At 41.0% G+C, this 27,957-nt stretch overlaps 1 protein-coding gene across 16 annotated transcripts in view; it reads left to right on the top strand.

Annotated features, from left to right (window-relative positions):
- The window catches only part of ARHGEF28 (Rho guanine nucleotide exchange factor 28), a 197,951-nt gene that overhangs the window by 43,578 nt on the left and 126,416 nt on the right, over positions 1–27,957 (top strand). For 7 of the 16 annotated variants that reach the window (XR_007356563.2, XM_048849301.2, XM_048849302.2 and 4 more), the window contains 3 exons: positions 6,728–6,875; positions 9,879–10,172; positions 26,070–26,253. The exons of 2 other annotated variants lie outside the window; for them this stretch is intronic. Coding sequence is in view for 11 of the 14 variants with exons in the window: in XM_048849301.2 (XP_048705258.2) it covers positions 6,728–6,875; positions 9,879–10,172; positions 26,070–26,253 (626 nt within the window). In the remaining 3 variants the exon portion in view is untranslated. Of the gene's footprint in view, positions 1–6,727; positions 6,876–9,878; positions 10,173–26,069; positions 26,254–27,818; positions 27,906–27,957 lie in introns of those variants that run through there. 7 more of the 16 variants (XM_075128538.1, XM_048849307.2, XM_075128539.1 and 4 more) reach the window with 7 other exon arrangements.

Here is a 27,957-nt window from a genome sequence, read left to right as displayed (position 1 = left end):
CAGAACAACGTTGGCCACTGGGTACAATAATAAACTACATTTTAAAATTAGAGTAGATTGATAAGACTAGAAGTGCTGTCATGCTGCATCTCCCTTGTGCCAGTCTGCTGTTGCAAAGTGGGTAGCTCTGGCCAGCTGGCCATGCCTGAGGGGAATCCCCAGGTGGTATAGCACTAATACAGGGAAAAGAGGGCAGGGAAAAGGGGACACGGCTGAAGTTTCCCTGTGCTCCAGTGATCTCACTGGATCAGCTCTTAGAAGACATAGGCATTCAGGTGTAACGTAGAGCAGTTCCTGAGGTGCTCTAAGTTATGCCAGGGACTGGTCCAGAGAAGTGAGTCACAAAATTGGAGCTCATGGCTAAAACGGGATGTGGGATGTTCACACCTAAAGATCAACAGTTTGCTGAGTATAAACAAAGGTGTACAAGCCAAGCGAAAGTAGGAGAAAGCACTTCACAGGCACGGCAATGTTTCAGACTAGCCTTGATACGCTAACAGATTGAGAGGTAGGAACAGATATGTATGTTTGTAGGGCATGTGTACACTACAAACTTTTGCAAAAAGAAAAGGAGTACTTGTGGCACCTTAGAGACTCACCAATTTGTTTGAGCATGAGCTTTCGTGAGCTACAGCTTCGAAACTTCATCACGAAAGCTTATGCTGAAATAAATTGGTGAGTCTCTAAGGTGCCACAAGTACTCCTTTTCTTTTTGCGAATACAGACTAACACGGCTGTTACTCTGAAACCTACAAACTTTTGGTGACACAAGTTACTTTGGCATAAAGCTGCTGCAGTTAGTACATGGCTTGTGTGCCTGCATACTTTGCTCCTTGTGTTGGCACTGTGCATACTCACTAGGAGTGCTTGTTTCAGTGTGTGGTGTGATGCCCCATGGATAGGTACCGTCCGACTTTTGGGAAGATCCGGTAAAGCACAGTGGGGCAAAAATGAGTCGCACAGGGGTCACTAGGATTGCGGGGTCAAGTTTCAATCATGCTACTTTCTCCACCCCATAATGCCATTCCTATCCCATAATTTTCATGCCTTTTTTGAAAATCTCACAAACCCGAATGGGACTTGCTGTCTCTGACAGAAGCATGGAGTCCACACAGCTCTGCACTGCAATGAACATTGCAAGCACAGGGCATGTGATCCTTGGGTATTTGCAGAGCCACGGGGAATGTGATGATTTCTTCAAGGGCAGATTGCTGTGGGACATAGCGAGAACCGGTTCAAAATGGTTGATAACGTTCATGGAGCAGCTGTAAATAATGGCGTGCCGCAGAAATGAGCACTGACTGATGGGATTGCATCATACTGCAGGTTTGGGATGATGAGCAGTGGCTGCAGGACTTTTGGATATGCAAGGCCACATTCCTGGATCTGTGTGCTGCGCTCACCTCAGTCCTCCAGCACAGGGATACTAGAATGAGAGCAGCACTGGCAGTGGTAGGGCAAGTGGAGATCGCCCTGGGGAAACTTGCAATGCTGAATTGCTACTGGTCAGTGACAAATCATTTTGGTGTTGGAAAATCCACTGTGGGGACCATTGTTATGCAAGTGTGCAGGGCTGTTACTTACCTCTGCTACTCAGCACTGTGACTCCAGGCAGTGTGCAGGACATAATGGATGGATCTGCAGTAATGGGGTTCCTAAACTGCAGTAGATCAATAGACAAGATGCACATCCCTATTTTGCTACCAGACCACCTTGCTGCAGAGTACATCAACTGAAAAGGCTATTTTTCTACGGTTATGCAGGTGCAAGTTGGTCATCAGGGATGCTTCACTGACATCAATGTTGACTGGTTAAGAAAAGTGTATGGCTCCTGCATTTTTAAGAACTCAGGACTGTTCAGAAAGCTACAAGCAGGGACTTTCTTTCACAACCAGTGGATTACCAGTCACAATATTGAAATGCCATTAGTGATCCTAGGGGGACCCAGTCTACCCCTTACTACCCTGGCTCATGAAGCCAGACACTGGCCACCTTGAGAGCATCAAGGGGAGATTCATCTACAGCAGTGGTTCCCAAACTGGGGTTCGTAAAATGTTACAGGGGGTTCTCAGGGAAAAATTCCTGAATGGTGGACAGAGCTGTCCCTAGGGACTCAGGGCAGAGCGGGCCAGCAGCCTGGAGCCCCTGGACTTCCAAGAGCTAAGCAGATCAAAGCAAGCATATCTATCACACTGAGGAGTTTTAAACTTTAAGACTCCTTATAAGAAATAGAAATGGAGGTGGATATTTTTTGGAGTTTTTAAAATTAAATAGGCAGCTAGTATTGTTTTTAAAATTATTATGAAGAACAAGTTTAAGCTTTGTTGTAACATGTGTTGTTTGCCTGGACTGCTCAAGACCTGAATGCTTGTGTAGGAGGAACTCTTTCAGTTGGCTTCTTAAATACCTTCATGCTGTTTCACATCTGATACTGCCTGATGAAACATAGGAGCCTTGTCTTATAATAGGCTTATTCAAAGTGATACAAGCTACGAAAGTGAGATCTTGGAAGAGTGTTGCCGTTTTCATAATGTAATAAAAATACTGTAATGATAAATAATAATAAATAGCGTGTAATAAGCATGTCATAAAAACAAATTTTATATTTCCAAGGTCACTGCTTTTATAATTTGTACTCCGGTAAAGGAGGGAATCCCTGGAAATATTCATTTTTAGGAGGGGGCTTGTGAGACTTGACATTTTAGTGAAAGGGGTTCACAAGTTGTTAAAGTTTGGGAACCACTGATCTACAGGCTTAGCAAGTGCAGAATGACAGCTGAATTGGCTTTTAGTAAACTGAAGGGATGCTGACGTTGCTTACTGACAAGACAGTATCTCACTGAGAAAAGTAGTCCAATGGTTATAGCTGCCTGCCATGTCCTGCATAACATCTGTGAAGTAAACGGGAAGAAGTTGCCACAGGATAGGGGGGGAAGGTGGGGCGGCTGTTTGCTGAGTTTGAACAGCCATGCAGTGGCTCAATGGTTTAGGGAGGCTTTGAAAGAGCACTTTACCAGTGAGCCATAGTAATGTGTTGTGGCGTACTATGCTCTACCTGGCCCTGCAGTTTGGGGGCCTGTGAGGAATTATGTGGCGCTTGATGCTCATCTGTGAATATAACACTGTCAATGTATCTATTAATTTTGTGGTGCTTGTTGCAGATTTATGATTATATCCTTGCATGTGTCACTCATCCTATGAGTTCTGTCAAAGTATACAAGTACAGCTAAGTGGGTGCTTTCACTACCACCAGGCATTCTGCAGCATATATTGGGAACTAATAGCGATTAATTGTTTTACAAACAATAGAGTTTTATTGAGTGATGAAAATACTTTAAAAATTCTGTGCAAGTTAAAAACAAATACATTAAAACTTTAATAAATTTATATCACAAAGTTTAGAGAAGGGGAAGGAACATTCATGTCCATTTTAGCTACACATACATTAGTCATGGCTCTCACAGGTCAGTGTGTGTGAAGCTGTGGTTGTCCTTAGTGTGGAATGGTAGGGACAGGGGTGCCATGTGGAATAGTGGAGGGAGGCATGTAGAGAGGTGCTACACTGCAGTTCTCCATGGCCTGCAAAGGGAGGTGAGCCTAACATTGAATCTGTAGGTCCACAAGAGTCTGCAGCATCTGCATTTGCTGCCAGAGAAGCCCCATTATGTCCTGATGCAGCTTCCTGGCCTCTTCCTGCTGGGACTCCTGGACCTTTCTCCTCTCTGTTCTTTCCTTCTCCATAGTCCGCATGATTCATCCTCCAGGCCCTCTCTTCACGCTTTGATACAGCACTGGGTTGCAGGATCTTCCTGAACAGGTCATCCTGAGTCTGCTTCTTTCCCGTCCTTATCTGGCTCAAGTGTTGTCATAAATATAAAGGGAAGGGTGACCACCTTCCTGTATACAGTGCTATAAAATTCCTCCTGGCCAGAGGCAACATCCTGTTACCTGTAAAGGGTTAAGAAGCTCAGCTAACCTGGCTGGCACCTGACCCAAAGGACCAATAAGGGAACAAGATACTTTCAAATCTTGGGGGAGGGGGCGGAAGACTTTTGTTTGTGCTCTTTATTTACACATGTTTGTTCTCTCTTGGGACTGCGAGAGGCCAGACAGAAATCCATCTTCTCCAACCCATCCTAATCCAAGTCTCCAGTATTTCAACCAGTATAGGTAAACCAAGCAAGGCGGATTAGTTTATCTTTTGTTTTATGTGAATTTTCCCTGTGTTAAGAAGGAGGTTTATTCCTGTTTTCTGTAACTTTAAGGTTTTGCCCAGAGGGGGATCCTCTGTGTTTTGAATCTGAATACCCTGTAAAGTATTTTCCATCCTGATTTTACAGAGGTGATTCTTTTACCTTTTCTTTAATTAAAATTCTTCTTTTAAGGACCTGATTGCTTTTTCATTGTTCTTAAGATCCAAGGGTTTGGGTCTGTGTTGACTTGTACAAATTGGAGAGGATTATTATCAAGCCTTCTCCAGGAAAGAGGGTGTAGGGCTTGGGGGGATATTTTGGGGGAAGACATCTCCAAGTGGGCTCTTTCCCTGTTCTTTGTTTAAAATGCTTGGTGGTGGCAGCATATTGTTCAAGGCCAAGGCAAAGTTTGTACGTTGGGGAAGTTTTAACCTAAGCTGGTAAGAATAAGCTTAGGGGGTCTTTCATGCTGGTCCTCACATATGTACCCTAGAGTTCAGAGTGGGGAAGGAACCTTGACAAGTGTGAAGGGAGAACCCCTCCAGGCCACAGCGACAGCAGCTACAGATAAACCATGCACAGATACCATTGTCAGCACAGGCACAACGAAAAGCAAAAGTTAAGATTCAGAACTCCCTCCTTTTGCTCCCACAAAGTTTTAAACAAGACTTGACACTTCTGCTTGGGATGACTTGTGCATGGCACTGCTCACAGCACCTGCAGGGTGAATAGGGCCCGCAAGATGTGAGAGAAATGAGGAGAAAATTGCTTGGTTGCATGAAACTATGAATATAGGGCAATGGCACTGGATAGTGGCACCATTGTCCCACAGGTGGTGGTGATTTTAGCTGATATCTCACTCATGCAGGTAGCAAATAAATAGAAAGCACAGCTGCTGCTGGCATCTCACAGCTGCCCACACCTGTATGCTACTAGTCTGTTGACTGCAACCGGGCCTGCCAAAGTTATCAGCGACTGGCGCAGGGAAAGTGTCTTATTGCGGAGATAGAAAATACACGTTTAGCGACATGTTAGGACAATTCTGTCTGTGGCTTATTAAAAGTAATCGTGGCGACCAGCAACCCTTGTGAAGCAAGCTGTTCTTCTCTTTTAGGAAATGCATCTTCATCTAAATTTCCTCCCTCAGACGTTGCAGACATTTGTTATTGTTTGCTGCTTTCAGATCCCTTTCCTGTGCTTTTTTTGAAGCTATTGTACAGTGGCTTTTTCTTGGCTTGTTACTTTCTATTGATTATTTAAAAAATAAAACAAAAAGGGTGGCTATCTCTGGGACATCATATTTCTTCGATCTTGCACAATTGTACTAGAGCAGTGGTTCCCAAACTGGGGTTCGTGAAATGTTACAGGGGGTTCTCAGGGAAAAATTCCCAAATGGTGGACAGAGCTGTCCCTAGGGACCCCAGGCAGCATGGGGCTAGCAGCCCGGAGCCCCTGGACTTCCAAGAGCTAAGCAGATCAAAGCAAGCGTATCTATCACACTGAGGAGATTTAAACTTCAAGACTCCTTATAAGAAATAGAAATGGAGTTGGATATTTTTTGGTGTTCTTAAAATTAAATAGGCAGCTAGTATTGTTTTTAAAATTATTATGAAGAACAAGTTTAAGATTTGTTGTAACGTGCGTTGTTTGCCTGGACTGCTCAAGACCTGAATGCTTGTGTAGGAGGAACTCTTTGAGCTGGCTTCTTAAATACCTTCATGCTGTTTCACATCTGATACTCCTTGATGAAACATAGGAGCCTTGTCTTATAATAGGCTTATTCAAAGTGATACAAGCTACGAAAGTGAAATCTTGGAAGAGTGTTGCCGTTTTCATAATGTAATAAAAAGACTGTAATGATAAATAATTTAATAATACATAGTGTGTAATAAGCATGTCATAAAAACAAATTTTATATTTCCAAGGTCACTGCTTTTATAATTTATACTCTGGTAAAGGAGAGAATCCCTGGAAATATTCATTTTTAGGAGGGGGTTTGTGAGACTTGACATTTTAGTGAAAGGGGTTCACAAGTTGTTAAAGTTTGGGAACCACTGTACTAGAGGGAGATATTAGTGCTTTTTTTGGTCAACCAAGTGTTAACAATAAGATTGTTTCATTTGAAGAAAATTCTGAAATAAATTAGCATAAAATAAATTTCAGAATGCAGACATTTTTTATTTTTAATAGAATGTTCTCATGAATATTAAAATATATTGGTTGATTGGCCTACTTATTTTGACCCATTTATTTATGCTTGGTTAAAAGTTGGATATTCTTCTGTAGGTATGAATTGTGATTACAGGAATTAGTTAAAATATTTTTTAAAAATTAATCCTATCCATTACAGTTTGATAAATATAGTATTGCCTTCTGAACAGGGATGGATAATAGCAGATTTTTATTTGAACTACTGTTATGTTGTAGAGCTGAAAAATTAACCAGTAAACTTTTAAAATCTGAAATATATATTAGTAGGCTTATTGGCTGTTAGAACACTGCTGGGTGTATACAAAGTTATTTTCCCTTTTCAGGGACAGATGACTGTGTATGCAAAGTTTGACAAAGATACTTACCTCCGAGAAGATGCTGAATGTTACTTTGTTTACAATGGATCCACTCAGAGACACATAACGTTTGCGGAGCGAATTAATGATAGTGCTCTTCAGTCCATCATTCCAGGTGAGCACTGTTGTTATATCACATTTTTATTTCTCTGTTCCACCCCCACTTTCCTTTTTGATGTGAATTAAAATCTGATAGTTTGACATACTTGTGTTTTCTTATTAAGTTTTTATAATGGGAAACATGGTACGGTGGGGTGGGCTTTGGGGATGAGTTTGTGTGGTTAGTCTTGTTTCTGCCCTCTTGTGCTTTTTGCAACACTATATATATTGTTTGCAATGGGGGAGCAGTACAGTGCATGTGGTCTTCAGATGTGACTTGATGATTAAGCCTCTGTGATGTCTACAAAACAAGCCAAGTCTTAGCTCAGGCCTTTTGCTACTGGACTTCTGAAGCCTGCAGAACCCCTCTGTGTCAGTCTGTGGGCCATCCCAGAATGTAGTGGTTAAGATCGTCCAGTTCTTCAATCTTGGCTTGATCTGGGGATTTTACTGAGAACTGTGGATTTGTCCAGGTCTGGGTTATGTGTGTGCTGCTCTGTGGCTTGCTGGGTATGGCGTTTTGTGGACAATTCCAGCCTGCATTGTATCATTTGACGAATGATGTGAAGAGATTATATTATGGGAGGGAGATCCAAGGAGGCAGCATTCAGGTTAAGTGCCTAGACCTGCCTCTGCATTTTAAGTGCTTGTTTTTATGGCCTTGGCCTTTCAGTGTTGTTTCTTTGGGTTGTAGAACAAAGAATGAGAAACACCCTTGTTGGTGAGCAAGTGAACCCTCTTGTTTCTGGTGGGGTGAGAAATGCCCATACTTATTTGACTTTTGGAATTGTTGTGGCGCCCATGAATGTAGTGCTACATCAAGACCTGGGTTGGAGTCACCTTGCAGCTAGGGCCACCATCCCTAAGAGCAGGACTGGGGAGCATCACTTCTTAATTCTCTTCTGATTTGAAGTCTTGTAGTAAGAAGTCATCAACACTTGTATTTGGAACATTGCCTAAGCTGATGATGTATGTGGAAGAGGAGTGGGATGCAAACATATGATCCTGGTGCTTCACAATGAAGGGTGTGAACCTGGACTAGCCTGACACCCCATTTACTGCCTTAAAAAGAGATTATCTCCTTGGCTGCTATAATATGGAAACTGATTGTTTTTAAAAAAAATCTTATTTGTGAACGTTCCGTTTGTTAGTAAATAGCAGATATAAATACAGTCTTCCAGTGCAGTAGGCTCTGCTTGTTACTTGTTCCTATTTACTTATGCAATAACTAGAGGAGATTTAGATTCTGAAAACCGGCAGTTGATGAAAAGGAAAAATTCTGTGCTGTCCCATGACTGCTTCTTTAATTCACTAAATGGGAAGAGATTATCATGGAATAAAATGGAAGAAATGTCATGTTTTATTCCAGGGTATCAAACTAATTTTTTTATAGAGGAATGAATTTGTTTTTGAACAAGAAATAAAAACATAAAGCCATAGACTACACTCAACTTTCTGTCTATTCCTACAGAAAATAATGGGTGATTTAAAACAAAGATTGAGGGTTGAATAGTCTTTATATTGTAACAAAACTTTACTTAGTAAAGTTGCCAAATAAAAGTACTTTGTATCATTTTATGTTTAAAGACGACTGCTATCACTGTTCCTTGTTTACTTGCCCATTTTCTTGTGTATTTAATTTACCTGATTTGTATGAACAATTGTAGTATGCAGAAATCAGACGCATACCTACATTGTTTTAAAATCTACCCTTTAAAATAGTATCAGTAGGTTTCAGCATTCACTCATGTGAGAAGTTTAAGAACAGTGCACAGCTCTTGTAGAGATATTTCTAAGACATCACATTTAGATAACTATCTTTGAAACTAACCCTGGGGTTATCAAAAGAGCCTGAGGGAGTTAGGTGTCTAGGACAGTGGGCTCCTAACACAGCTGGGCACCTGTGAAAATTCCAGCCATAAATTGAAAACTTAAAATTGCTTTAAATCCGTGTTGTCAAAAATGTGGTTGCATAAATAGAGACATACATTTGTGGAAAGCTTCTAGGGAGGTCAGTGGGTATAAAATCCATGTTTAAAAAAAAAAACTCCTGGTGCTCCCACTCCTTGTTCCTCAGGAATCCCTTTTTTGCTGTCATCATTTTTCTTGCTTCTGACCCAAAGAACTGTTTCTGTGGTTGGTGACAGCAGTCACAATGGGCTGATCTTGCTAGGAGAGCAGAAGGGAGGTATAGAAAAAGTTGCCACTGGGGGCGAGTCACCATCTATACTGGTCCTCCACTGAAAGTTGTGATTTTTCCATTCATATGACTGTTACATCTTTAATTTACATGTCAACATCTGCTACCCTGCAGGTGACATCTGCTGCCCTGTCTATTCACTGCCCCCGGTTCTGTTCCCCCCTCCCTACTCTCACTCACTGTGACCTAGCAGATGTGCTTTGGGCATGGGGTTGGAGGTACCTAGCTGTGCTTGGTCCCAAAATGTGCATGCTGGGATCTGTTCAACTAGCACCCATGCTCAGATGTGGTCTGCCAATGACTACTTACCCATCTCCCACTTTCAATCCTGCTGATGAATACTGAGGACTTTGCAGGGTAGAACCAAGACTGTTAAAGGAATTCTAGGACTCAGATAATTTAAATTTACCATTTCACATCTCTTTTTTCTTTTTTTTTCTCTTAAATTACTGTAGGTGTTGAAATGCCCTAAGCCACCTCATGCTTTTGAATTAGGGCATTCAGCACTTACTGTAATCTGAGATGTGTTTTTAAGCAGACCATCTTAAAGTACCCAGGACTGGAAAGGCTGGTTTTGAAACCAAATACATCCATATAACTGGGAGGACATTTGTTATCAGTATAGTAAGTTTTAAATTTGTGACCAAATGTGAGTGATAGATTCCCTTTAACAAATAGATTTAAATGGAGGGAAATAAAATAAAGCAATGTCAAATACATTTTCGAAGTATTTCTTAGGTTAAACAAGAGATGAGGGAAGAGCAATATATATTCTAAAAGTAGCTAATGTGTTAATGATTGATCTACGTTATATTTCAGGCCATGGATGCCAAGAAACAGTTTCAGTCTCTGTGTTCATGTACACGAAGGGATATTCACCTGTGACCCTGGGCTGCTGCTCTGTCACTTACAAACAGAATCTGTCTTGCAAGTTATCTCATTTTCTGGTTAGCCACTTTGACTGCGTCACTTCTACTAGTCACCAGACACTACTCAGTAAGTTTGGGCTAACTGTGGAAGATTTGCAGTCACTGGATCATGATATGATGCTGGCCATAGCTCATGAAGAGCTGCCACCTACATGGAACGTCCTTGGAAATTGTTCAGAAGACGGTAGGATTTTTCACTGAAAAGCTTTTAACTGTAATTTGCCTCTACCTGTACAATTCAAACTAGTGTTTGTGACCTTTCATAGCAGATTCCCTGTGGTTTTATTTTACTGTTATGATGGGCAACTTACATTTCAGAGAAGGGAAATCAAGGCTTCAGTTTGTTCCTGTATCATCATATTGTTATTGTAATTCAGTCTGTCAAAGAATCTTTTGTACCTTGACTCTCACTGTGAATTTAGTCCTTTTGATGAATAATGCCTGTCTACAACTGATGACAATTTTGGTGCTTCAAAAAAAACTAAGGATTATTATAATGCTTGCTGAGCAGGACCGGCTCTAGGCACCAGCAAAGCAAGCACATGCTCAGGGCGGCACAATTTCAGGGGCGGCATCATTCCGGCCATCCCTTTTTTTTTTTTTTTTTTGCTTGTTTAGTTGTGCTCTTGGAGCTTGGGGCGGCAAAAAACCTCGAGCTGGCCCTGGTGCTGAGGAGCGTGAAATTTTTCTTTAGACCCACAAAAAAAAATTATGATGTCATGAAACAGGCAAAAGAATGTCACAGTACAGGAATTCTAACTAGTGACTATGCATATTGTTTACCACGCTACAGTCAATAGTGATGCCTCGCTTAGGATTGCATTGACCCCTTGAAGAATACATATTCTATAAGTTTCAGGGCTACCCTATACAAGATGGAGTCCTCATTAATATATTAATATTCTCTGCTAGGGGAGCATGGGATTTTTTAGTGGCCGGTTGTGTGCTGAGAGAACGTAGAATGAAAAATAGCCATGGTACTTTATTTGAGCAGTATTACTAAAACTTTTGTCATTAAATCAGGTGAAATGTCAGTTTCAGGTTTATTTACAAACACACAACTAGGGTTAGGTTTGCTGAGGAGCATGAACTTTTTCTTTAGACCCAGCGGATTTATAGCTTTGCTTGTAAGCCGTGTGAAACTTCATGGCTTCACGTGTTTTCCACTGATGATCTGGTACGTTTGGCTGAGTTTTGTTTTGAGTATTTGAAATTGTTCAGAATTTGAAGACAAGCAACCCCATGTGAACCTAAGCTGAAAAAAGATATTTGGGAAACACAAGCACTGAATTTCACCCAGTTATATTTATTGCACTCTCTGGTGTGAATTGTTTCAAGACTTTTTTAATTCCACTATGTGTGTAGATAGTAGTGGATTTCGTACTGCTCTGGGGTGTTCTTTTTGAAAAAAGGTTTTTCAGGAGATTGGAAATCTGTTTTAAAAAATGGTTTTAATTCATAGGATTATTTTTCCCTACAAAATTTGATATTAGGGATATACCTGATTAGAGTTTTAAAAAAAAAAAGTAGAGTGGCTTGTGTGGTGCATTGAATTAGTGCACGCATGTACGGAGAGTTGCTGGCTTCGGCAATAAGAAAGTGTGTGTTCAGTTGTTTCCTTCTCATGTGTAGTAAACATTGGTTCACATCACTAAACTACATTGTAGTTGAGCATAGTTTCTAATCAAGGGCTTAAGCCAAGGCCACAGAAGGCCATGGGAATCCTCTCATTACTTCAGTGGGTTTCAGTTTGGGGTTGTAGCGAGACCCATGTCTAAAGTATCAGTAGGCATAGCTATATTCTGAGGTAGAAAGCCAGGGCTGTGTTGGGACACTTGCATGGTGACAGTGGACGAGAAGCTGGATATGAGTCAGCAGTGTGCCCTTGTTGCCAAGAAGGCCAATGGCATTTTGGGATGTATAAGTAGGGGCATAGCGAGCAGATCGAGGGACGTGATCGTTCCCCTCTATTCGACATTGGTGAGGCCTCGTCTGGAGTACTGTGTCCAGTTTTGGGCCCCACACTACAAGAAGGATGTGGATAAATTGGAGAGAGTCCAGTGAAGGGCAACAAAAATGATTAGGGGTCTAGAACACATGACTTATGAGGAGAGGCTGAGGGAGCTGGGATTGTTTAGCCTGCAGAAGAGAAGAATGAGGGGGGATTTGATAGCTGCTTTCAACTACCTGAAAGGGGGTTCCAAAGAGGATGGCTCTAGACTGTTCTCAATGGTAGCAGATGACAGAACGAGGAGTAATGGTCTCAAGTTGCAGTGGGGGAGGTTTAGATTGGATATTAGGAAAAACTTTTTCACTATGAGGGTGGTGAAACACTGGAATGCGTTACCTAGGGAGGTGGTAGAATCTCCTTCCTTAGAGGTTTTTAAGGTCAGGCTTGACAAAGCCCTGGCTGGGATGATTTAACTGGGAATTGGTCCTGCTTCGAGCAGGGGGTTGGACTAGATGACCTTCTGGGGTCCCTTCCAACCCTGATATTCTATGATTCTATGGCACCTGCCCACACTAAACGTGCTGCAGCTTCAGTTACTTCCACTAGGCCGACTGAGTTTTAAAGTCATAGGGTCATGAGACTGTCTCAGCCAGTATTAGGCACTCCTGTGAAAATAGCAGCTTCCATCTAAGTATCACTGGACTCTTCCTTTAATTTTTAGTTACTGTCCAGCAAGTTTACTTCAAAATGCTCCTTTCATTCTGAATATTGCACTACTCACTACCAGAAGAGTCTGAAAGGGCTTCACTTTACCTTTTGTTTTCATACCTTTTGCACTTGCTTTCCACTTTGTTTGAGACTGACAAGCCTCAAATGCAGTGATAAAGCTGGGAAATGTGTCCCAACTACTGCATTAAATGTAATTGTTTGAAATATGTGATCACTTTGCCCCAAATGTGTTTCATTATCAGTTATGTTGTGTGGATACTTTCTGTGTTTTAGATTTTCCTTGTAATCTGTGTTTCTGTTTTAGCCAGTAACTAATGGTCAATAGGTAGTCCAAGGGTGGACAAACTTTTTGGCCTGAGGGCCACATTGGGGTTCCAAAACTGTATGGAGGGCTGGGTAGGGAAGGCGATGCCTCACCAAACAGCCTGACTCTCGTCCTCTGACTACTTCTGTCAGAACCTCTGACCAAGCCAACCCCTTCTGCTCCTTGTCCCCTGACCGCGCCCTCCCGGGACTTCCTGCCCCTTATCCAACCTCTCCTCCCTCCCCCCCCCCGCTCCACACCCCCTTACCATGCCGCTCAAAGCACCAGGACTGGCAACCACGCTGCTGTGCAGTGTAGAGCACTGTAGCAGGCTGGAGGCTCTCACAGCTGTGTTGCCCGCAGGAGCTCGCATCCCCGCTGCCCAGAGCACTGGTGGCACGACGAGCTGAGGCTGTGGGGGAGTGGGGACAACAGGGAAGGGGCTGGGGGCTAGCCTCCCTGGCTGGGAGCTCGGGGGCTGGGCCGGACAGTCCCACGGGCCGGAGTTTCCCCACCTCTGAGCTAGTCCATCCTCCTTGAAGACCACATGGAAGCATCAGCATGTGCAGGATCCCTCCCACCTATGCATGGTGAACTGTTCTGAGCACATAACAGCTTTACTTAAAGTTCTGTTCTGACTTCCCATTTGTTTCTGGGTGCATTTCAAGGCAGTGGTGACAGTCTCTAATGTGGTACTTATCTATCTGTGAAACCACCTCTCACCTTATACCTGTATCATGGTTGTTAAAATTAGCAGTGATTCTCTTTTTGCTGGTTCCTGAATAAAACTCCCCACAATTGGTAGCACGATTGGTGCGGGCCCTCACTTCTATAGTCATGAATGTAGTAGTGCAAAGGCTTGAATTGTATTTATTTGGCAAGATAGGGTATATTCTTCTTTATATGTGTGCAAATCTCTTGCTAACACTAATAGGAATTACATACATAAATCAAGAAGAGAATATATCTATTCACTCAGGAAAATGAACTCTGATTACTCCTGTTGATCCCTTCTGATTTGGAGTGTCCTGAACAGCTTTTCTCATAGTGCCACTATTCTATACAGCTGTCTCTTGTTTTGGTTTTTTTTTGCACCAGGGTATGTACACCAGTGTAGCTACAGCTCTGCAAACCCCACATTGTAGGTGCACTGCAATGGTAAGATGGACCTTGCACCAAGGTGACTTGCTCTGCTAACTTACTGATGTAAATTGCACCAGTGCAATTCCTCTTTGTACTGTTGCAGTGTCTCTGCATCATGGGCATTTGTATTAGCTACATTGTTGTAGTTATACTGGGTTGCTTTTTCATAACCTATATGAGCTCTCTTATTCTTGATCCTTTTTAGCTCCAATGAAAAATGTCTGAATGGGTCCCTTATTATTCATTATTTGCATTTCATCTGTGCCTGGGGACCCCTCTCCAAACATGGATAATCAGGGTCCCATTGTGCTAGGCTTTGTGTGAACACCCAACCAAAAGGTAGTCCTTGTCCCAAAGAGCATGTAATCAAAGTTGTCAGGGAGCATCTCTCTCAACAACTTGATAAGTTTACAAATTCCTGAGCAGCATTTTGTGTGTGTGTGTGCGCGCTATAATTATAGGACTGGAAGGGACCTTGAGAGGTCATCTAGTCCAGTCCCCTGCACTCATAGCATATATGCTGATTGACTTTAGTTCTGTCAACTTCTTTGTCTACACTGCATGTTTTTTTTCCTTTTCCCTTCACTGTGTCCTTTTCCTCTCATTTCTATGTGTATGGTTTTATTTTGTTTCTTATGTTTCTTTTTAAAAAATCTTGTATAACTAATACCTTACCTTTCTCTTATCCCAGGCTAAGAACTGCTAATATACATGATTTGTTCACTAATTGGTTGCTTATCAGTTACTGAAAGAGTACCTACGTTAGGACTACACATTTATCAGACAAAAGAACTGTTTGTTTGAATTGTTAGTTTTCAAAGGGCTGCTGTTATCTATTTCCAGAGTGTTTATTCAAAGAAAATGACTTTAGAATGACATTGATGGAGGAAATTATTCTACCTTATGGTGTTTTTGGACCTCATTTTTTTTAATGAGTATTTAGAGACATATGGTTTGATGGAAATACAGTCAAAAGAATAATTTATTCATAAGAGTTTTGGTATTTGGAACCAGTTCTTGTAATCCCTTTGTAAGTGTATAAAATGGGTTGGATAAAGGGAGGAATTGAATTGGCTACTGAGTGTTCTAAACAATCCAGGAATTTAATACAATCACACAGATCAGAACTTGTTAGCCGCATTATTTAAACTTGAAAAAAGGAACAGTTAATAAAAACATGATCCTTTCAGGAAGCATAAATTATTATTGTAATATGTGGCTGTTTGTACACACAGAAAGCAATGTCACCAGCTACGCACATACATAATACATGAGGGGTCATGATGTTCTGCTTCACAGTCGCAACCAGAGCTAAGGGAGACTCCATGCATTCAAATACCCCCCCCCCTTTTTTTAAAATAATATGTAGCCTGTATTTCTGAAAAAGAAACCCTACAGGATGCTAATCACTAATGTGGACTTAAGGCACAGCATTTGTTAGAACTGGCCAAAAAATTTCAAAAAAATTGGATTTTTTCAAGCAGCTCTAGAATTCATATTTTAAAATACTTCCTGCGATAGGTACTTTTTATTCCCTTTATAGAAAACCCCTGTAGAGCAGAATAGAGATTAAGGGCTCTGTAGAAATTGCTGAAAAAAACCTATCAGCCCAAATAGACCCGTCTCATGGGCAAAAACCTGTGGGAGAGGTCTGGGCCAGGCGAGGAAATCTCCGCAAGGATCCCTGCACAACGTGTCCCCTATTTTGTTGGTGGGGTAGAATTTGTGGGGAACAGGCTCTGGGACTCACCCATACATTTTGAAGACCCATGGGTGATGGATGGATGTTCTCAGGGGTCTGCTACAGGGTGGAGTTAAGATTGTCTGGATGACTGTAAATGTGCTATTAATGAAATAATAATTTCTACTTCCTTTGTCACAAACCATAATAATTTTCAAGGTAAATAATGTTCTTTAAAGTTTGGAACCATTAGTAGAAGCAACATAATTTTCTGTTTCTGAATTTTCATGAATGTTATTCACCTTGAAAATCAATTATAGATATAGCAAAGGAAGTAGCCTATGCTCATGTTTAATTTTCTAGCATAAACAACATTGATTTCCTGTTTCATAAATATGTCATAATTATTTCTTAGGAATAGTTCTTGTATGAGAAGCTGGTAGAGAATTCATACCCATTGCATTTATCATCTACTTTTCTGAACAGTATTCATTATTTCATGACATTTTAGATCTTATCTACTTTTCTTTGTTTACTGGCATAATTCTCTTTACTAGTACTTCCTGTGGTAGTAGCCATTCCTGATAAATCTCAGTTATTCACACCCAGCTTATCCACATTGTATCCTTGCTCTAAATTGAACAAAAAAATTGTGTACATGACTTTTTCGCTTAATTTGTGTTAAAATTTGATATTTTGAGAAAGAAAGGTGGAGGAATTGGCAAAACACATGTATTTGCCTTCACGGATTTGGGGAAATATTGGGAATACTGGATGCATAATTTAGTTAGCATGGAAGATATTTCTGGTATCCCCCACTCCATATCCCACCCCATTTCAAATTTTAAAGGGCTGTTCGAAAAGGGATTGGACATTTGTAGAGATAACAAAAATATCGAGAGTTACAGTTGCTAGTGCTAACAAATTTTGAAACAGGCTTCATATTTCAGTGGTTAAACCAGTCTCTGACTACTGGGGATTTAGAAGGTTTCTTGCATCTTCCTCAGAAACATCTGGTACTGACCTCTGATGGCAATGGGCTATTGAACTGGATGAGCCTAGGGTCTGCTCCATTATGGCAGTTTCTATTTCTTCTCGGTATTTGTTTTTGAGATCCTAAGCTCTCTGCATTAGGCACATTTTCAGTGCTCAGTAGACAATAACAACAATAATAATAAGCTAGACAACTTCTGAGTGTTTGGCTACTATAGAAATGGAAGGGAAATATCATTCTGCTAACAGACCCCGTGTTGCCTCACAACTTGTTGGAATTGCCCAAACAAGCAAACATAACTGAAGCTGTGGCTAAACTAGAAAAGGTTTGCAGGCATAGTAGCAAACCCTCCTAGTGCAGATGCAACAACCAGGTGCTTTTGCTGATATAGCATATATCTGTTCCCTGGGTGAAATAAACTATACAGGCAAAAGAACTATTATGTTGTATAACTGTAGCTACACTAGTGGCATTTGCTGGGATAGAAATGCCACAAAAATTTTGTACCTGTAACTGACATTGCTATACTAGGAAAAGTTTCTAGGGTAGATTTGGCCTGTGTCTGAAATCCCCTGATGACTGCACGCGGGAGATTCTGTGCTGTGCCTCTATTATCATTAGGACCCTACCAAATTCACGGTCCATTTTAGTCATGGTCTTAGGATTTTTTGAAAGTGTAATTTTCATGATTTCAGCTATTTAAATCTGAAATTTCATAGTGTTGTAACGGTAGGGATCCTGACCGAAAAAGGAGTTATGGAGGGGTTGCAAGGTAATTGTAGGGGGTTGCGGTGCTGCTACCCTTACTTCTGTGCTGCTGCTGCTGCTGGCGGAGGCTCTGCCTTCAGAGCTGGGCAGCGGGAGAGCGGCGGCTGCTGGCATCGGGAGCCCAGCTCTGAAGGCAGAGTCACTGCCAGCAGCAGTGCAGAAGTAAAGATGGAATGGTATGATATTGCTAACTTTACTTCTGGGCTGCTGTCTGCCGAGCTGGACCCTCAGTCAGTGACTGCTGCTCTCTGGCCATCCAGCTCTGAAGGCAGCGTAGAAGTGAGGATGGCAACACCGCGACCCTCCTAAAATAACCTTGTGACCTCCCCACCCTCGTAACTCCCATTTGGGTCAGGACGCTCTAATTTGAGAAACGTTGGTCCCCCCTCCCCTCCCCGTGAAATCTGTACAGTATAGGGTAAAACACAAAAGACCAGATTTAATGGGGGGAGAGCAGATTTCACGGTCCGTTTCAGGATTCCTTCCCCACTCTGTACTCTAGGGTACATATGTGGGGACCCGCATGAAAGACCCCCTAAGCTTATTCTTACCAGCTTAGGTTAAAAACTTCCCCAACGTACAAACTTTCCCTTGGCCTTGAACAGTATGCCGCCAGCACCAAGCGTTTTAAACAAAGAACAGGGAAAGAGCCCACTTGGAGACGTCTTTCCCCCAAAATATCCCGCCAAGCCCTACACACCCCCTTTACTGGGGAGGCTTGAGAATAATATCCTAACCAATTTGTTACAAAATCATCAAAGACCCAAACCCCTGGATCTTGGAACAATGGAAGAATCAGTCAGGTTCTTCAAAGAAGGATTTTATTAAAAAAAAAGAAAGGTAAAAATCATCTCTGTAAAATCAGGATGGAAAATACTTTACAGGGTATTCAGATTCAAAACACAGACGGGAAGGGCCTTTGGGCAAAACCTTAAAGTTACAGAAAACAGGAATAAACCTCCCTCTTAACACAGGGAAAATTCACATAAAACAAAAGATAAACTAATCTGCCTTGCCTGGCGTACCTATACTGGTTGCAATATTGGAGACTTGGATTAGGATGGTTTGGAGAAGATGGATTTCTGTCTGGCCTTTCTCAGTCCCAAGAGAGAACAACCATGTAAACAAAGAGTACAAAACAAAAGCCTTCCTTCCCCCAAGATTTGAAAGTATCTTACTGGTCCTTTGGTTCAGGTGCCAGCCAGGTTAGCTGAGCTTCTTAGCCCTTTACAGGTAACAGGATGTTCCCTCTGGCCAGGAGGGATTTTATAGCACGGTATACAGAAAGGAGGTTACCCTTCCCTTTAAATTTATGATAGTCCGTGATGAATTTTTCATGGCCGGGAATTTGGTAGGCCTCTAATTATCATCCTCATACAGGAATTTGTTATACTTATATAAATCACCTCTGTATTCATATAACTATGTCCACATTAGGGGTTGCTTTTGGAATTGGAGAATCCTATGGCAGAATTTAGACAAGTCCTGGTGAGACTGTTCTGTGGGCCTCAGCACCACACAGACTCACTGCAATACCATAAGAACATAAGAATGGCCTTATTGGGTCAGACCAAAGGTCCATCTAGCCCAGTATCCTGTCTTCCAACAGTGGCCAGTGCCAGATGCCCCAGAGGGAATGAACAGAACAGGTAATCATCAAGTGATCCATCCTGTCGCTCATTCCCAGCTTCCGGCAAACAGAGGCTAGGGACACCATTCCTGGCCAAAATAGCCATTGATGGACCTATCCTCCATGAATTTATCTAGTTTTTTTTTTTAACTCTGTTATGGTCTTGGCCTTCACAACATCCTCTGGCAAGGAGTTCCACAGGTTGACTGTACGTTGTGTGTGAATATATACTTTCTTTTATTTGTTTTAAACCTGCTGCCTATTAATTTCATTTGGTGACCCCGAGTTCTTGTGTTATGAGAAGTAGTAAACAACACTTCCTTATCTACTTTCTCTGCACCAGTCATGATTTTGTAGACCTCAATCATATCTCCCCTTAGTCATCTCTTTTCCAAGCTGAAAAGTCCCAGTCTTATCAATCTCTCCTCATATGGAAGCCGTTCCGTACCCCAATAATTTTTGTTGCCCTTTTCTGAACCTTTTCCAATTCCAATATATCTTTTTTGAGATTGGGTGACCACATCTGCACACAGTATTCAAGAAGTGGGCGTACCATGGATTTATATAGAGGCCACATGATATTTTCTGTCCTATTAGCTATCCCTTTCTTAATTATTCCCAGCATTCTATTTGCTTTTTTGACTGCTGCTGCATACTGAGTGGATGTTTTCAGAGAACTATCCATAATGACTCCAAGATCTCTTTTTTGAGTGGTAACAGCTAATTTAGACCCCATCATTTTATATATATAGTTGGGATTATGCTTTCCAATGTGCATTACTTTGCATTTATCAACATTAAATTTCATCTGCCATTTTGTTGCCCAGTCACCCAGTTTTGAGAGATCCTTTTGTCACTCTCCGCGGTCTGCCTGGGTCTTAACTATCTTTAGTAATTTTATATCGTCTGCAAATTTTGCCACCTCACTGTTTACCACTTTTTCCAGATAATTTATGAATATGTTGAATAGGACTTGTCCCAGAACAAACCCATAGGGACACCACTATTTACCTCTCTCCGTTCTGAAAACTGATCATTTATACCTACCCTTTGTTTCCTATCTTTTAACCAGTTACCAATCCATGAGAGCACCTTTCCTCTTATTCTGTGCAGCTTACTTTGTGTAAGAGCCTTTGGTGAGGGACCTTGTCAAAGGCTTTCTGAAAATCTAAGTACACTATATCCACTGGATCCCCTTGGTCCACATGCTTGTTGACCCCCTCAAAGAATTCTAGTAGATTGGTGAGGCATGATTTCCCTTTACTAAAACCATGTTGATTCTTCCTCAACAAATTATGTTCATCTGTATGTCTGACAATACGGTTCTTTATTAGAGTTTCAGCCAGTTTGCCTGGTACTGAAGTCAGGCTTACAGGCCTGTAATTGCTGGGATCACCTCTGGAGCCCTTTTTAAAAATTGGCATCACATTAGCTATCCTCCAGTCATCTGGTACAGAAGCTGATTTAAATGACAGGTTACAGACTACAGTTAGTAGTTCTGCAATTTCACATTTGAGTTCCTTCAGAACTCTTGGGTGAATACCATCTGGTCCTGGTAACTTATTGCTGTTTAATTTATCAGTTTGTTCCAAAACCTCCTCTAATGATACCCCAATCTGGGACAGTTCCTCAGATCTGTCACCTAAGAGGAACGGCTCAGGTTTGGGAATCTCCTCCACATCCTCAGCCGTGGATGTGAGGCCTTGCTCCCCAAACACCCCCTTTGCCAGGGCTTGTGTCCTCAATAGGCAGCCTCACAGCCATTTTCTGCCATGCCTGCACCAGGGAAATCCTTCCACAGCCCAAACTATCGATTTTTAGGGCCATTTGTGCCACTCCGGCCCTTTTACACTGTGTGTGTGTGTGAGAGAGAGAGAGAGAGTCTCACCCCATATGACTTGGTTGGAAGAACTAGTGAGAATTAGTATCTTTAAGGAATCAGTTCTCTTGATACTTTCCAGGCTGTTGTGTGCTGGTTTAAAAAAAAAAAAAAAAGTTGATTGATGTAATCTTAGACAGGTCAGAATGATCTCTGAGAAAAATATCAGTTTGGATTCCTACTTTAACTGCAATGCCTAGAATGTCAGAGACCAATATTCAGGCTGTTTGAACGAGCATTTATCCAAACTATATGCACTACTTAGATTGATTAAAGGATGTTATTAGATAGATGTACGATAGGCTAAAAGATGCTGTAGCCTGCACTACCCTTAGGAATGAGGGATAAGTGACCTATCTCAAAAAATGGAAGATACAATAGGGAGGACTATGGATCAATATTGGACAAGCGGAGGTCATCCAATCTAATCACATGGCACTAACCAAGGCTCTGATCCTGCAAAGACTTACGTGCCCAGCTGTGATTAGTGCCACTGAAGTCAACTCACATGACTGTTCACAGTGTGTAAAGATAAGTATGTGTGTAAGTTTTTCAGGACTGCGGTATACTGAAGAACATTTTATAAACAATCTCTTTATCTAATATAAAGGCCTGACAATGCATTAGGAGTTCATAGGAAGATGGAGCCAGGAAAAACTGGAATCTGTCGGCCTGTTGTCGTCTCCGTCTTCTCTTCAAGTTACAAGTCTGGAGTTTTCAGTCTCCTTCCAGGAAATGAATGAGGTTCATAGCCCAGAAAGAGCTTAGTCATTTCTGTCAGAGAGAAGTATTTGTTTTGTTCTTTTATTGTTTTGGACAGAGGAAGGGATTCAGGTGCAAGTAAAAACAAAAGGATTTATTTAATGTTTAAAACAGATTGTTTGGCTCAGATTTTTATCACTCGAACACAGTGTTTTGGCAGCAGAATCAAGATCTGATGCAAAACAAGGTCTAGCTGGCATATCCCCTCCCCAACACCACCTGCTTTGCAGCATCTAGGCCTTTATTAAACAACTGCCATACTCTTATGCTTAGAAATGGTTGAAAACTTTCACTCAGCTCTTGGAGGGGAGGGGGAATAGTTCTTTAATGAAAAATGACCTTTTCTCAAAACTGAAAACTTTTGCAAAAAGCGTTTGCCTTTTCAAATCTTTCCATTTTTTAATCTAAACTTTCCCCAGTCTTTTCTTTTCTTTTCTTTTCTTTTCTTTTCTTTTCGCAACTGAATGCAATACAATGAATGATGCTCAGGTTTGGGGTTTTTTGTCCCACCCACTTTTTCATTTTTCTTTCTTTTTTCATTTTTCCTTTTGCCAGTCAGTAAATTTTCAAAACTTCCTCAAGTTCTCCCATGCTGCCGTCACTTGGTGTGAGTTTTGGCGTGAGTCTTTGAGCACTGAGCAGTCAGAATTTGACCCTTGGTATGGAAGCAGATTATCTTTCATCTTCTAAGAAGACATGAAAATCCAGGATTATTAAACCTATTAAAATATACTGATAAAACAGGATTGTGCCCATTTAAGCATTATTCTTTTTCAAGGCAGAAAAAAAATAGACTAGAGGTGGCCATGGCCATTCTCAAGTCCTCTGAGATGTGCTTAGACGATATGGCATGGAAAGACTCATTTCATCTTTGTTCTGGGCGGTATTTGTTGTCGTCCCTAACTTTTCACAAGTGATTAGTTCATCAGTTCAGAGTACCTAGATTTTTGGGGACTTTTAAAGGAGCTCAGTATTGTGAAAAATCAGGCACAAGGTGTTTCAGGGTGGGTCACCCAAAAATTGGGGCACCCAAGCACAGTGGTCGCTTTTGAAAACTTCCACATCAATAGCAGTAACTACCTAGCTTACCTGAAACTTAACCTAAGGAATGATTTTTTTAAAACTTCATTTTTCTTCCCCTAATGCAATTATAGTGGGCTTTGTTTTTGTTACAGAGCCAGGTGCGTTGTTCAAAATGTTTTCTTTAAGTGGTGTAAGGTGATTAATGTTGAGCCAGTCATGAAGTTTGACTGGCTGAATTATCATGTGATTTTTAAGTAATAAGTGCCTTATAATATAAAACATATTTTTGTATGTCTTGAAGATACAAATAAATAAGTTACCACAATGCTTATGGTAAGTTATAAAATATGTCATTATAGGGCAAGGGACTGTTCACTGTATTGATGGTAGAATCCGTCCCACGCTCAATTCTGAGTCACTGTAGTTGTCTGTTGTTACAGTGATTGCACTGATTGATTCAGCAGTATTCTTGGGTAATATAATTAGTTGCTTCTTTCACCAACTACCCTGTCTCTCTCTTTTGAGTCATCTTTCTGTCACTCTATTTGTTGTAACTATTGTGGTGGGGCATAAATTTTACAAACTGTGCTGGTCTTTGTTAATGGATTATTCACCCCCCCACCCCCACTCCAATCAAGGATCACACCTTTCCATTGTCATTGATGGAACGGTAACCTGTGATTCTGCTCAATTTTCACAGTCATTTAGAATATAATTGGAAGGGACCTCGAGAGGTCATCTAGTCCAGTCTCCTGCATTCATGGCAGGACTAATTATCATCTAGACCATCCCTGACAGGTGTTTGTCTAACCTGCTCTTAAAAATCTACAGCGATGGAGATTCCACAACCTCCCTAGGCAATTTATTCCAGTGCTTAACCACCCTGACAGTTAGGAAGTTTTTCCTAATGTCCAACCTAAACCTCCCTTGCTGCAATTTGAGCCCATTGCTTCTTGTCCTGTCCTCAGAAGTTAAGAACAACATTTTTTCTTCCTCCTCCTTGTAGCAACCTTTTACATACTTGAAAACTGTTATCATGTCCCCTCTCAGTCTTCTCTTTTCCAGACTACACAAACCCATTTTTTTCAATCTTTCCTCATAGGTCATGTTTTCTAGACCTTTAATCATTTTTGTTGCTCTTCTCTGGACTTTCTCCAATTTGTCCACATCCTTCCTGAAATGTGGTGCCCAGAACTGGACACAGTACTCCAGTTGCGGCCTATCAGTGTGGAGTAGAGCAGAAGAATTACTTCTCGTGTCTTGCTTACAACACTCCTGCTAATACATCTCACAAAGATGTTCGCTTTTTTTGCAACAGTGTTACACCGTTGATTCATATTTAGCTTGTGGTCCACTGTGACCCCCAGATCCCTTTCTGCAGTACTCCTTCCTAGGCAGTCATTTCCCAATTGGTATGTGTGCAACTGATTATTCCTTCCTAAATAGAGTACTTTGCATTTGTCCTTAGTGAATTTCATCCTATTTATTTCAGAAAAATGGATTTACTTGATGAGATAATGTTTACATTGAATTGTATAAACTAGTGGGTCCAAAATGAGATTTTTGTTCCTTCAGACATTGATGATTCTTGTTATGAGGACTATAGACTGACTAAACTGAAATATCAAACATATTAATAGTTCTAGCCGTTCATTTAACTCCATGTTGAAATCAGAGTGCAAGATGCTGGTCAGAGGAAAATATTTTGAGGAGTTTGCAGGCACAGTGCAGTCTCTGATTGAAGGTTCACTCCACAATTGATTAGTTCAGTCGGTAGTCTTGGATTCCTTGCTCTGCTGAGCTCTCTCAGAGCGATGGCTGTGAGTGAAGTTTTCCACCATCTCCACTTGTATAGGACACTCAGTCCCACCCTGTTGGATGAAGACCTGGCCTCAGTTATTCATGCCTTCATCACCTCTCAGTTGGACTACAGCAATATGCTATACCTGCGCATGAAACATTCAGCACTTAGGAAACACCAACTAGTACACCATGTTGCAACATGTCTCCTCAACAACACAGGCTACTGTGAGCACATCACACCTGTCCTCCACCCTCTGCACTGGCTTCCCATAGAATCCCAAGTTCAGGGTCTCCCAGTCCTTATCTTTAAAGTGCTCCATGACTTGGGCCCAGCATACCGGTTAAAGCTCTAGGATGAAGACTGTGATAGTCAACTTCACTCCTCTGGCATAATGGAACTGTCAACAATAAGAGTAAAGCTCGCCTGTGCCAGAGACTGAAATTTCTTCAGGCCGAGACTGTAGAATGAACTCCTACAGACTGTCACAAACCTAACCACTTTCTCAGTGCGAGGCATATTTGTTTGATCTCTTCCCCCCCCCCCCCCCCCCCGCACCTCTCCCATGTAAACACATAGTAACAGGTATATTTAACAAAACCAACCTCCACTACACACACTTCTCTCTCTGGATAGAGGATGAGAGAACAACCAGCATGTGACAGGTATGTGGTCACATTGCTTAATCCACTATGGGAAGGTACTTAGATACTACGGTGATAGATGCACTCTAAAAACCTGTGTAGAACAGAATGGAAGAAGAATCTGAGCTGCAGGCCTGCTTTTTTTTTTTTTTTTCAAATTTGCTGCCCGAGCATTTTCTTTATGAAGTGTGAGAGTAGGACGTGACGGAAAGAGACTCAGTCTGTCTTGTTCACTATTTCTTTTAAGCGTCACCTTTCATTGACCTTGATGTTTACATGTGAAAAAGCAGAGAACAAAGAGGCAGGTGAGAGGAAAAACAGGCAGGTGAAACCATGTTGAAATGAGAAATGAAAGAAATGCATCCTGTATGTTTTATCTGCATGTCTGCATCATTAAGAATCTTTTGCTGTATTTATAAACAGCCTTACTGGATAAATCACATGCCTTGTAAAGAAACTGCTTTAGATTCTTGGTCCCAGCTGTGGCTGTTTTGTGCTGTTGAGGCACTGCGAAGCAGCTGGAAAGCTGCCTTGTTATTTACAATTTGTAGTATAGTAGAGCCTAGAGGGCCCAGTCAGCAATCAGGGCCCCGTTGTGCTAGATGCTGTACACGCGGAGAGAGTTGAGATGTAGAAAACACAGACTCCGACTCCAAGCATTTTCTTTAACTTTTGGAATAAGTGGATCTTTGGACTATATGTATTTTATATTTGCACAGACTTTAAAAAGATTTGTATGATGCTTATTAACAAATACACATGTGTTTTTTAGAGTCTAATCACAAAGAAACACTGCTTCATCTCACAGTAAGATTGGGCTTGGTTAAACTCTCGCAATTCCTGTTATCTCAGCCTGGTGGGCCATTGGCATTAGCTTTACCTAATGAAGCTGGAGCAACACCATTAGATTTGGCTTCCCAGAATGGGCACTCCAGACTTGTTGAAATCTTCATGAAGTGAGTGTAATGGCCCGTTCCTTCTGTTAAACTATTAACCATTAAAACTGAACAGCAAAATGTTTATTTCAAAATAGTTTAAACTGAATGTTTGTTTCTGTTCTGTTGGTTGTTGTCAGCGTTGTGTTTTTAGGTGTGAAATCTTGTATTTCTTGTTAAAAATAAGGGTTTCATGTATATCTTCCATTCTACGTCTGTGGCAAAATTGGTAACATTTTTAACAGTAATATAATGGCAAACATATGAACCTAAATTTGGTTTAAACTCTGGATTGATTAGATATTTACATGAGGGAATTCTTTTATTTTTCCTTTTTGGAGTAAATAGTTTAGGTTTGGCATCTGACTTAAGACTGTTGCTTTAAGAATTAATATTTTAAAAATACCACTGTTTATTTTGGATTTGTGGGACCTCATCACAAAATTGTACAGTAGCACGTAGTCATTTTTCCATGATTATCTGAGTGTTTATAGCCTTTAATATACTTTTCTAGTCTGAAAAGTGACGTAGAAATGGCACACTTTTTTACTCCTCTGAGCTGCTCCCTCTGTATAGTCAGAGTTATATCTGCTTAATTTAATGACAAAAATAAATTTTTACTGTTGTTAATCTTGCAGTACCAATGTGGCAAAAAGGAGGGAGTTGTGTTTTATTCCTTTTTGTGCATCGCCAAAATTGTTTACTAAGTCCCAATTACAAGTTTTGGAGGGGAAAAAGGGAGTTATAAAAATCTGTTATTCGTAGAAATGCTTCATGAAATGGGAAGATAAATTGAAAACTGCTTTTTGGGTAACTTTAAACATTCATGCCCCTGTAGTGTTTGCAGCCCAACTCAAGGATTGCCACACTGGTCTAGTGCTAGTGCACCAGAACTAGAAAATGAAAGTGACTCCTCTCAAAAGTGGAGGTTTATTTTCATTGTCCAAGTTCTGGAGATGCAAAGAAGCTGTGAAAAAATACACACTATTAAAATGGTGAAAATCAAAGTAACTTTTTACAGGTTTTTGTTTTAATAATCTAAAGTGCTGTTAGGAACTAGGGCATGGAAATTTGTTTTAAAAAATACAATCGAACCCCAATTTTACAAAGGTCTTGGAGCACTTTGAAACATCCATAACACAGAGGTTTGGATAAATGAAGGTGCTGAGTATCAACCCAGCAGGGCTAAGTTTCTGGAGTTGCCAGGCAGCTTCAGCCCTGACCAGTAACTTGCAGGACTGAAGCTTCCAGACCTTAATTATCTGAAGTTTCAGATGTATGGAGTTTAGGACCTCCATTGTATTTGTATTTGTCCTGCAGTACCAAATAATCATATTCCACCATCAGAAAGTCCCCATTAGAAATGAAAAGCCACAAGTGAACAGAAAAAAATACATGCAAGAATTCAGTTACATTTTTGTTTTGGAATGAAGCTCTTTCGTTTATGGCTCTGCACAACATACAGTTTGTGTGAGTATTATGCCTACTTTAATTTGCATGAGAAAATGACTTACAATGCTGGTACAGTACATTTTGTTATGAATGTCTCATTTGTTTGTAACATCCAAACAGTGCAGCGCTCCCTTGAGACACTGTCTGTTTTTCACTGTAATCGGCTAGTAAGCCTGCCAGTTTCTTCACGCTACTATATATGGCAACATTAACAGGAAAAGGTACTATTTCTATTTTACAATAGTAGGGAATACTAGATGTTGTTTAGTGTCG

The sequence above is a fragment of the Caretta caretta genome, chromosome 5 (assembly GCF_965140235.1).
Source record: "Caretta caretta isolate rCarCar2 chromosome 5, rCarCar1.hap1, whole genome shotgun sequence".
Lineage (NCBI taxonomy): Eukaryota > Metazoa > Chordata > Testudines > Cheloniidae > Caretta > Caretta caretta.
Note: the sequence above shows the minus strand (reverse complement) of the source record. Positions and strands in the feature narration are given on the sequence as shown.